Source organism: Xiphophorus hellerii, chromosome 4 (assembly GCF_003331165.1).
Source record: "Xiphophorus hellerii strain 12219 chromosome 4, Xiphophorus_hellerii-4.1, whole genome shotgun sequence".
Taxonomy (NCBI): Eukaryota; Metazoa; Chordata; class Actinopteri; order Cyprinodontiformes; family Poeciliidae; genus Xiphophorus; species Xiphophorus hellerii.
The window spans coordinates 4,381,770-4,394,083 of record NC_045675.1 but is presented as its reverse complement, the minus strand read 5'-3'; the positions used below and the strand labels follow the sequence as shown (position 1 = coordinate 4,394,083).

General features: G+C 35.5%; 1 protein-coding gene across 1 annotated transcript in view; it reads right to left on the bottom strand.

Moving 5' to 3' along the window:
- LOC116718581 (protein kinase C-binding protein NELL1) overlaps window positions 1-12,314 on the bottom strand; it is a 233,510-nt gene that overhangs the window by 121,670 nt on the left and 99,526 nt on the right. The window contains exons 11-12 of the mRNA XM_032560663.1: window positions 10,101-10,200; window positions 7,750-7,878 (exon numbers count right to left, since the gene is read on the bottom strand). Coding sequence (XP_032416554.1) covers window positions 7,750-7,878; window positions 10,101-10,200 — 229 coding nt within the window. The remainder of the gene's footprint in view (window positions 1-7,749; window positions 7,879-10,100; window positions 10,201-12,314) is intronic.

The following is a 12,314-nucleotide window of genomic DNA, read 5'->3' as shown; positions in this document are numbered from 1 at the left end:
ACTGGGAGACATAATTCTTCGCAAGCTCACATCTATCAACTGTTCACTGCAATAACATGTCAGAGGAAATTTGATTTAATTTAATCTAAATTACATCTATAAAGGAAAACTCTGCCTTTTAAGGGTTTGATATAAAATAATACCACAAGCTCTTCAGCTGTCTGCCTGGTAAAGTTGTATTTTCATGATATTTATATTGCAGATACATTTACCTTAATAACAGCCCAAAAATTATGCATTTTTGTAAGCATAATTTCAGGGGGCATATAATAAAGCGTTTACCATGAACCTAAGCATGACATTTTTCAAAACGATGTTGTGTCAAAAATGTTTTTCTGGTTTAAATGACTTCTCTTGATCTAGCAAATTGTCTGTACAAACACTTAGACTGGTTACTTCCTCATGTGCCCTCCAGGATCTGCAAAAAAAAAGTGGAAGATAAGCAGCTCCAGCAGCAGCGAGTGCAATGCCATTAGCACCAAAGTCACTGCAGATTATCAGTAAGTGGTAAAAGCGAGGAGGGAAGAGATAGAGCAGAAAGAATAAAAGAGACAAAATCTGTTGTGGTTCCAAGCAATGACTGACTGGAGATCTGGGATATCATAAAATGCCTCCTGAGCATGTTAGCTAGGGTGACACATCAGAGACTCTGTTCCTGATCCCAAAGAGTTTCGCTCCTTGGAGCTAAATGAAAGCAAACTGATCAAACAGAAAATGGTTTGATGTGTCAGACTCAAACTGCTCTAATCTATCCACCAAGGGTGAGACGCTGGACTTCTGGCAAAATCAAACTGCAAAAGAATGACTGTTTTAAGTTGGTGAATGAAAAGAAAGAGTGCAGGGCTTTGCAATTATTAACTATATAAAAACTTCAAGAGCATTTTCTATTATTTTTGATGACATGTATTGGTATCAAAAAGTGTTTGCCCCTTTTCTTCAGTTTTTGAGGTTTTGTCTATTTAATGTTTCAACTGATCAAACAACTGTTACTAATGGATAAAGATAACCTGAGTAATTACACAAAGCACTGTTCATATAATAATTTCATTCACTAAGTGAAGAAATGTTGTTCAAACCAACCTCACATTATTTGGAAAAATTGTCTCCTAAACCTAATCACTAGTTGTGTCACCTGCTGCAGAAACACCTGACATCAAGAATTTGTGACAACTGATGATGAGTCTTTTCAAGCACAACAAAGATTAATTTTAGCAAATTACCTTTCAAAAATGTTGCAATTCAACCATATTGAGTTTCAGGGTTAGGATTATGAACATTTACTGTCACGTACAAGATGTTGAATATCATGTTGAGAAAATAGTGCTGAAATAGTGCTAAGAATTCAACAACTTACAGAAAAACAGCAACAAAAAGTAATCAACAGGGATAACGGTAGACTTTAAAATTCAATATAAAAAATTAACGAATGTGGCAGTATATAGTGTCACCGTTATTTTAGCAGGAGTTTGCAATAAACTTAATTTGTGTTACAGTGGACCCTCACCTATCTGTAGTTCAGTACCCTCAGAAAATTCACCTATTCATGAATTTTTACATTTAGCATATCTAAAATATGTAAAAAAAAAAAAAACTAAACAAAAACAAAATGCATCTTATGCAGTAGAAATGATAAAGCCACAATGCTACTTGACAAGCTATTGGATGTGGTTTATAAAGCAGACTATCCTTGAGACCTATTCGTTTTTCTGCAGGTCAATTGACTGTATTAACCCCAAGAGCGCTGATAATGAAGAGTGTAGATGGGAGCTGTAAGGCTGAGATGGTTAGTTTGAACTATTAAAGTAAGCATTGATAAGAATTTTGAGTGTCAAATATTTCAGCTATTAACCAGGCTACGGTACTTTTTAATCGCTTTTCTTTTCCTTTCAACAGAAAACCTGTCATTTCAAGTGGTTATGTACATGTTTGAGGGCCACTGTAATCCACCTCTTGTGGAGATCGACTTAGCTGAGATCAACATTTGTATGCTACAAAGAAGCCTTACTCAGCTACAACCATGTCTCTTTATATATTAATATGTGAAAATCCTGTGTATCAAAAATAAAAGAAATGTAGCTTTATATCACAGAAATTGGCCTCTGTCACTTTAAGAAGCCCCCACCCCCCCTCCAGAATGCTGTTTACAACCATTCTTAGGAGCACTGAATTGAAAAGTAGTTTGTATGATAAGCTCAGCAGACTCACAGTTCCACTAAATGTTTGGTATCTCCTGCTGAAGTTAGTCTGAAGGAGCTGTGTGGCGGAGGCTCTGTGGGTGGAGACTGGAGCTCCAAGGTGGAGCTTTGAGAAAATAGACGGTGCATTGTATAAGAAAAATCTTAGGCATCCCCGAAAGTCTGCAAAGAAGATTCAAAGGTTCCTGAACGATTCATGAAAGAATCTAAACAACATTCCAGGTATGTTTTTGATGATGGACCAACATAGCATGATAAAAAGCTAAAAGGGTCAATGTTGCATCTTCCCCCCTTCAAAGATTCTTAATGAGAAGAGAAACATTTGAGAAACATCTCAGGGCAAAATAATCATTTCTCACAAATAATTATTCTTTGAATTCTTTTAAATTTGTGATGTTTCTGGAGCAAAAAATTAATCTAACCTCAAATGCCAGCTACTTTAAACTGAGTAAAATCTAATTATGTTTAATCAAACTAAATAGATTAACCAAAACACAGAGCAGCTTAATTGGTGGGAAATCTACCTTCATGTATAAATGAAGAACAAGCCTGAGATTAGCTAATATAGATAATAATGCACACACAGTGACCGTTAGAGGTTCTTAATAGTAGGATAATTCTCCATAGCAACCCTTGGATGATAATTGTAATACAAATGAGCTCCAAATCTGCATATGAGAAAATACTTGACTTAAGCACCTGCATAACTGCTCTGACATTTCATTAATGTATTAAATAACAAACAATTCCATATTGCACAGCAGTCATATTGGCTTTAATTTGATCCATGAAAAAGTGAGGCAGAGCTCAGACTGGGTGCTTGAGAGGCTGCAGAGTGGGAGATCATTTGGATTTACTCAAGACAAAAACACTCAGAGCTGAAGATATATGAAGGGGAAAGAAAATTGTCAATGCCTTAGTGAAGATTGACTCAGAAAGGCGTCCATGCTGGGATTTCAAAACATCAGCCTCCGGGATGAAAACCATGTGGGAACAGGTTGCTACTGACTCCGGAAATAGGGAATCATGCTTGTTTGTCTTTTGCTGAGCAACATTTTCCACAACAGGACTATATCTGTCTTATTATTGTGCTTCATTTCTGAGCAATACTTCTCTACTCTGTGTGTCAACAGCACAATCCTGTTTTTTTTTCCTGCCATGATTAACAAACTGACAGCAAAACAACAGCAGCAGCATTATTATAATGTCTCTGCAGAGACATTTGGGAGGATATAGTAGATCTGCTGGGAGTCTAAGAATAATACTGACAGCATAAACAAGCGCTGATACAGACAATAAGCCTGAGTGAACAAAAACCATGAGACTTATCAATGAAACATCCTTAATTATAAGTTATAATACATTCTGGCATGCTGTAGATAAGAAGATATGCTGAAATAAAAAAAGCAGAACCAAGTCTTAATCATTTAGAACAGAGAATCAAACAAATCCAAATACCAGGTGGCTAAACACTTTTATAGTTGTTCAGAAGAATCTGAATCATTCTTAGCTTTTTATGTGCATAAAGAAGAAATTTGACTTTGGTTTCATATTTTGAATATAAATAGAAAAATATATAAACTTTAGAAGAGAACACCCCCCCGCCCCAAAAAAAAAAAAAACCCACTGTGACTATTTTTACATGTATAACCAATATTTTTTTGTTGTTGTTGTTAAAAATAGTGTGGATATGATTATTTTGTTCAACAGCAGTTTCACTGCATGGGGGAAGAAACTCTGGATAACTGCTGCTGCCACTAGTCTGCAGGAGTCTTGTGTGGAGGAGGGGGTTCACTCCAGGTATGTTTCTGATGACAAAATGACATTTTAACATGATATATAGTTTTTTAAAAAAAAGTCAACTTTACATCATAGCTCCTCCTTAAACTTTTATATTCTGAACTGAAAAATAATTTCAACAACCTACATTCTAATACATCAAACTAATAAATTCCGGTGTATCAAAAGTGAAATAAGACTTCAAAGATGTGACAGTACTTGATGTTTCACAAACGATGCTTCATTTCATCATATTAAGATGCACATGTGACACATTTTTAGATACACTGTCATATCTTGCAAGTGAAAGAGTAAGAACAGCTTAAACTTTGTCATTAGATTAATCTTTTTACTGAGCATTAACACACAAAGACATAAGCAGTGTTTTAATCAAGCATTTAAATGTGTTGCAAAACTGCAGGGAACATTTAACAGTGCAAATGAATTGTAGTAGTTACACATATAACACACCAACAAAAGAGAAACTTTTATTACAGGGACACAGAGGCATTTTGAACCAAACTGGATGTGTCTCAATATTTGAGGTCAATATTTGAGAAGAGTCCCATAAACACATCTTTAAATGTGATAGCATGTATCCAATGGAGCAATGCAAATCATTCAATGTAAACTTTTAATCAATGTAATAAAAAATAATGACAGACATTAAGGTAAGAATAGCAACTTAAGGTAGAAATTTGATGATTTACCAGATACATCTTATGTGCTCTGCTGCTCAGAGTTTGATGATGCGCAAGAAACAATTAAATGATTATCATAATCATTATCAAATGATTATGCCTCACATATCCAACAATACAAGTTCACAAGACTCATGCATCTACAATGTTTATGAGTTTCCAAAGCAAAGAAAAGAATAGAAGCTCAGGATCCAGCACATATCCAGAAAGATGTCAGGCCACATGCAGCAATGCATCTTTTATGGAATAAATAAACTCTCTCCTTGGTGGCCAAGCACTTGAAAAACAGATCTTCATTAGTATGTGGCTATGTTTGCATTTACATGTCTGTGCATATTCTGCCTATACGGGCACATTCCTGCTTTCTCAGAGATTAGGCAGATGGCTTTGAATATTAAGACTGTAACCAAATTCACTGGCTGGGTGCAGAAATTAAGACTGCATCATATATATGCAATAGCAGACTGACCCAATATGCTGCAAACAACGTGCCCAGGAAAAGCTTGCGTTTGATTTATAGAAAAGTTCTGTTCTTTTCAGATAAAAAATGCTATGCCTCTGTTGCACTACTGCATATCTACTTTGCATTTAAATGCTATTTTAATAACTTTTACACAAATTTAAATTGACCTCTTCCAAGATGTAAATACAAACAGTTCCTAATGTTAGAAAGTTTGGTAGAGTTAAAATTGGCAGCTTATTTGTTTCCAGTCATAGTAATTGATTTCAGGGTCTGTTCAGTTTGGTTTAAAATATGAAGAAAAAATAGTTCAGAACTCAATAATCCAAGAGTTAGACAAATGATGCACTGAAAATAATAAGAAGTAGATAAACAAATTACATTCATGTGATCTGAACTTTGAGGGAAAACCAAAGAGAAACACCTTTACAAAAAAATCTCCATAAAAGCTGAAGATCTGAGCTGGAGACCGTTCTGCTGTTAAGTGACGGTGGCAACAGCTACACTGCTGTACCACCTGTATCCAGAACAGCTCATCCCAGCTATTAAATTAAAAACATAGACAAAATGGCACCATGAGGTGACTGAGAGCAATTATCACAATCAAACTGGGATTTGTTAACACTGCTCCAAAGCAGCTTTCTGATTACAAGTAAATAATGTCATAAGATGCATAATAAAACATTCATGAGGATGTGATGATCACATTTAATGATAGTAAAAGCAGAGCTGATCCTCCTGTTAATAATACACACAAGCAATTAAATTGACCTCAGCAAAAACTGCATATATCACTGACATCCCATCAGCCTTTGGGGTTTTGTTTATAACTCAAAAACAGAGATGATTACCTCACCATTAAGGAGGGTAAGGCTTTCTCGCTGTTATCACACAGCTATCCTAAGCCACTTTCACTTGCATGTGAGGGAAAAGCTCTAAAAACTATAAACATTACAAATAGAATAGAAAAAGAAAAAGCCTGAGCCAGCTGTAGGTCACAAACCCCAAACATGGATAAAGTCCATGTAGCTGAAACTGAGGCTTCCTGGTTTTAAACTGTTGATCTAGCAATCAGAGTTTCTCAGCTCTCATTTTTGGCATGGGACTGATTTGGACTGGAGTCCAACTCTAGGTTAACGTCTGATGCAATTCAAAGATGTGAAGGAAGGCTACAGGGCTCATAGCTACCAGGCTCATGGAAAGCTCAGTGGATTCAGATTGTTGTGGCTGTGATCCAAAGACAATTGCACCAAGCACTGAGCAAATCCTTCAATCCACAGACTCATGCTCTGAAGCTTCTTAATCAAATAAAGCCATTGGCTTCATCACAAGTAATCTAAGCCTGCAGCCTCCATAGACTGGGGATTTTACACAGCCAACAATTTCCACACAGGAATGATCACAGACTTTCTTCCACAGAAGAAATATTGCAAATGAGCAAAAGTCACTTTTTAAAATTCTGATAATTATTTTATTTTTTTCAAAAGAGAAACTTGTGCTAGAGCTAAGTGTAATTGACCCAAATGTTTCAAACATATGAAAACTATGTCAGCCTACTGAAAACAAATCAAGTCTCTAAAAAGTTTACAGGTATCCTGCTAAGCCACAGCAACCCAACTGAAGGTATGATGCTGTGAACAAATATTTAGCCCTAACACATTTCTTTTTGTTTTTGGTTTTTAAAGTCAAACAAATTTTAACTTCAGGCAAAGATAAAAAGAGTAAAATCGAAATATATTTTTTAAATGAATTTGTGAATAATTGAAAAATAGAAACAGTCCAAACAAACCTGCTCCTCTACTGGCAAAAACTGCCATTACATGTTTTCAGTAATTCCGTCAACACTCCCAAGCTTTCAATTTGATTTCTTTTGCCATTGAGGTGGATTTGCCAGTGTGCTTCAATGTCCTGCTGTTTGACTCAAACCCATTATTTACATCCACTTTTTTTCTGGAATTCTGTGTTAGTTTTACAAGAGATGTAATAAGATTCACCACATAAAACTTTTCCACCTTCATCATGTCAGTAGCTTTGTTTCCACTGACAATATAATTTCACATTTTGAAAATAAATTGGTTTATTTCACAGAACGGCAATGGAAACACTTTTGCAACGCACAAGTTACATGATCAACAACTGTATGTTGCCACTGGAGCAAAACCATGACATTTGGAATGGAAATGCAGCTATATGCAAATATTTGCCATAAAGCATTTTAATTCCTCTACATACTCTTGGAGTAATTTTGGTAGGCCAGCCACTCCTGAAAATTTCGCCACAGTTATATGTTCTCTCCTTTTGTGACAATTGGGTATATATTCAACCTATAGGAAAAGTTTAATAGAACAGGAAACTCTGGCCGTGTGAATTTTTCACAGCATTAGGTTAATAATTGAGCTTTCTTAAAGCAATTGTTGCCTTAAAGGAAGTCATCATACTTGTACAAAACTCAGTCTGTAGATCACAGCCTCTGTATTCCTAAAGGCAAACGATGAATTAAACGCTTCCACCCACTGCTACCAATTCAGCTGTTTTTACATCCAGGGCTGATATAAATTATGAGTCAACCGTGTGAGGCCCTGCACAACCTGAGCCGAGTAAAATAAAGTTGTACCTTCACAATAAGTAGAGTCCCCATGGATAGAGGCATAGCCGCTCTTGCATTCACACTCTGCTTTAGTATTCCTGTTTTTACACTCCGAGTTTTCTCCACAAATGAGTCCCTCCGCGCAGAAGTCATAACCTGAAAGAGAGAAGCAAAGGGAGTGATAAAATTTGCTCACTCAAGGCAATGAAAAGTTTTGTATAGACAGGCAAACACAAATGCAGCTCTGTGGAAAGAGACAAACATTTTTCATTATGAATGACACTGAGCCTTATGTATATGTCTATATAAAAGTGGTGCAATTTTAAAGACTTTTCTTTTAGAGGAAGGATTCACAACAATAAAAGACACAACCGCACAAATTGTTGCTTGCATGAGACTCGATTGCTTATCCTACAAGGTGGAAATGTTGCCTGGATGTTTCTCTTTTGCTCTTAAACAACCTGCCATCTTCATACATTGTCTTGCTTCTTCAGAATAAAAATATATTTCATTAGAAAATTGGCAGGACAATCAATATACCAATGGTGGAAATTGTGTGCAGAAATTAAATCTCAATCAGCAAAAACATCATGCCTGCAGTTAGGTAAGCCCAACAACAGAAATGTTGTTGCAACACAATGTTCAGCTGAGAACCATAACACAGGAAAAAGTTTCATCAAAACATGTCAAATTATGTCATAGACTGAGTTTAATTGTTGTGTATATTACTTAGGATTGAATCGCCTACATGTGACTTCATCTGAACCTGACCATCAAATTGGATTGTATTTAAAGGTAATCAATTTATTTAAATTAAAACTTGATCTTAGATTGGATCTGAAATGAACATTTTTATGTTATAGAATACCTTGTCTAACTGTGTAGGCTTTTCCATCAAAGCTTTCTTTTGATGACTAAACTATAAAATGCATAAATGTGAACAGCTGACTTGGGGATTTAGTCAGGATACATTTCAGTTCATGTGAGCAAAGAAAAGTAGGAGAGAATAAAATGGTTAATAGAATTGGAAATCCAAGTGCCAGAAAGATTTTTCCTCAAGGACAATTTGACTTGATAATACATATAAGGTCATAATGTTATGGCAAATGTGCCTCCTGTTTTTTTTTGCTTTTTTTTTATCTGCACCTCTGCAGACATAGAGAACAGGATGAGCACATGCACAAGTGTAATGAAACAGATAGATGGACCGAAAATTAGTCTGACAGATGAGGATGGTGGCAGACAGACAGAGAGATGATTGTGTCTCACTGTGTAGATGCATCTCATCCTGTTCTGTAATGAGTGACAGACAGGATGTGCATAAAAGCCCTAAGAGACAGAGCACCTAAAGAACCTGAGAAAGAGCTTCAACTATATTACTATAACTCCATAATTCCATCTCTAAAATGGTGCACAAATGGAAAAGAATTGATTATGGAACTGTGTACCCATCTATATGTCATCCTAACACAAAAAAGTTGTGTTTGTGTGAACAGAAGTCGCTCATGATGGTCCTTTTGTTGTTTTGATTTGGAAATAATGTCCTACATTCTGCTTCATTTACTGTGGATAAACACATAAAAGTAGGGTGGGAAATGGAGGAGTTCTAGGAAAGTAATATTTAATTGCAAAGTCCTATCATATAAACTTGCACTCTTCAATCTCCTGCTGAAAGTTCCTTTATTCAACCCATTCCTTCTCACAGTCATCAAATCTTCTTCTCCCTTCACTTTCCAACACATTTCCTTTGATTACTACATTTTTCTCCCCACCTTTAATTTTCTAATCATTCTCGTTTATTTTCTTTCATCTTATCCTTGTTTTTAAAGTATATTTTCCTTTCATTCACTATAAATATTTGTTCATCTTTCTTTCTCTTATGCATGTTTCCTCTCCCTTTCTTAAAATATGGTGTGTGTGAGGAATATTGCCAATCTTATCAAAAACAAGAGCACAATTTTCTTCCAGCCAAACTTGCCCTGTGTTTTCTTTCTCTTTTTTCCCGTAATGGTGCCTAATGGTATCATAACTGCCAGCTGCATACAGTTTGTTTATTCAATGTATTTACTGACAGACTGGTGCCTATTTACCTTGTAGTAGTTCCCTGCCAAAGCAGCAGGACCCGGGTAAATTGGCATAGCAGGTGCTCTGCAAAAGACAGCCCAATCTGCTCTGATAGCTATCTTAGCCAAAAAAGAAACAAAAACAAAATACATTCACAGGAACGGAAAGGTAGAGAAATATTGCGAGTGTCCAGCTTAATCAACATGTAGAAAAGGTTGTTTTCACTACTCGTTGTGGAGAACACCGGTGCACACAGATCCAAAGAGAGGGTGAGTTGTGGATAGCGGAAAGATTGCGGTAAATGGAAGCCATACCTCTGCAAACATTGCAGCATCTGCCCTCTGGTAAGATCTGCTCACCGGTGGTGCAGTTAATCTCCGGGCATGTTTCTGTAACTTTCACCATCAAGCCATTCTGCAAGGACAAAATACAGGCGGGAGATTATACTTTGTAATACTGGGGTCAAAGCCATGAAGGTCTATGCAGTAAGGGTAACGTATTTTAACCGGAAAATAATGGAGTCTTATAATTTAATCTTTTACAGGGTGGAAACTTGCAACCCATAAGTCATATAATCACGTCAAGCATTCTGTCTTGAGCCTCTGAAATAAGTATAAATATGATAAATATTCCCTTTTCTTGTATGTTCATTAATATTTTGTAGGTTGTGAGTCTTAAGAGATTTCACATAAAGATTTCAGTAGGGATTGCGTTGAGACTCAAGGATAAAACATGTTTTCTTTAACTTCTGAAAATAAAAAGCACATTTATTGCAACCGATTTTGAATGGTTTAATAATTGGAATAACTTGTATTATTTTCTACAAAATATATATTATTTTAGAAATATAATATGTAGAAATTTGCAGTCACCAACACAGCAGGCTAACCTACTAAAAGTAGTTAGCATTGGGTAAAAAAAGGGAAGTGCTAATCTCTGTATTACTGGTAATAAAACAAGCAGGCCAACAACATCTTGTAAAACCTTTTGATATTTTGTCATTTTACAACCATAAATGTTAATATGTACGGTTTAGGGGTTTATGTGATCATTTCAAGCTGTGAATCTCTGAAGCTCCTCCATATTTGCCATTTGTCCTGCTTCTGTGATAATTATTGGTTATCGGTTTAGTATCAACCACAGTGCCCCTGAAGGTGATCAAATGTTGGCATTTGTGTCTAAAGTCAATTCATCACTGATCACAATTTATTGGACTCCATAATATGAATTTTACACAGTTTGTTGTCCCATAATTGTCTATTTTATATGAAGAGATTCTTTAGAAAACACCCACTTCCTGAGATACATGAATAACTTTTGATCATAAAAAGCTTAACTTTGAATAAAATTAAACAAATACAAGAATCAAATTAAGGTCCCGGTTTGCTTTATTATGTTGGTCTATATCATAAAATCCCAATGAATACATTGGAAATTTTTGGTTGTAATATGGCAAAATGTGAAAAACAATCAAGCCGTGTATGCATGCATTTCAACAGGGTTACATTGTATTAATCTGAACATTGTGATTTTAACAGTTTAGAAAAGTATTCTAAAACTTTACTGTCAAGGAGAAAATGTGACAAAACTAGGACATTTTAGGACACTCCTTTAGGACATCAATACAAAAAAGAAATAAATGTGAAGTCTGACTATATTGGTCACAAATGAAAAATGGGTATCAATACTGAAACTGTTAAGGCAGAAATGAACTTGCAACCAAAGCAAGGACACAAAAATAAATAAAAGTTGTCTATACGGGTTTTTAAACAACAATGCATTGACTGCAGCAGCCTGGCTGGTATGTAAGCATGTTGGGAGTCCTCAGTGATTTCTCAAGGTCTTTCGCCCAAAATCAATATATTAGTTTTGTCCTTCACAGCTCCCTTTCACGGTATATCTTTTATATTTAAAATAAACTACTTTAGAACATCATTTCTAAAGCAAGCAATTCACTCATTTGATTTTTTTGTTATTAAATTATATGTTAAACCTACAGGTACGTTCTTTCAAAAGTTAACCAATTAAAACTGCATATTTATTTTTTCTTTGCTGCCAGAGGCTCCAAGGATTGGCTTTAATTTAATTTGCCGAGCTTTCTGTGTTAATTCTTGTTAACAGTGTTAACAAGGCTCACTCTAATGAAATGTAAGTAGTAGCATAAATCTAATACAAATCGAGATGCACCAAATTGCTAATGTTTCCAGTACATAAGCTATTTAAAAATATTAAATCCTGCTTGTTTGTGGGTTTTTGTAATTGCATAGTTAGCCTTTTTGCCCAAGGCATAGATCCAATTTAAGTTATTTCACAAACCTAAAATTTTAAATTGGCAATAGAAGCTCAAGATTGGATATTCCAGTCTCTGAGCAGTTGATTGGCCTGGAACTTGAACTGTGAATTTTGGCAAAATATCAGATTCAATTCCAACCATACAGTAATTAAAGCATAACTTCATTATCACTTGTATCAGAGATTTGGCACCAGCACAACTTTGAAATTTGCAACATGACTCAAAAACCCTAATC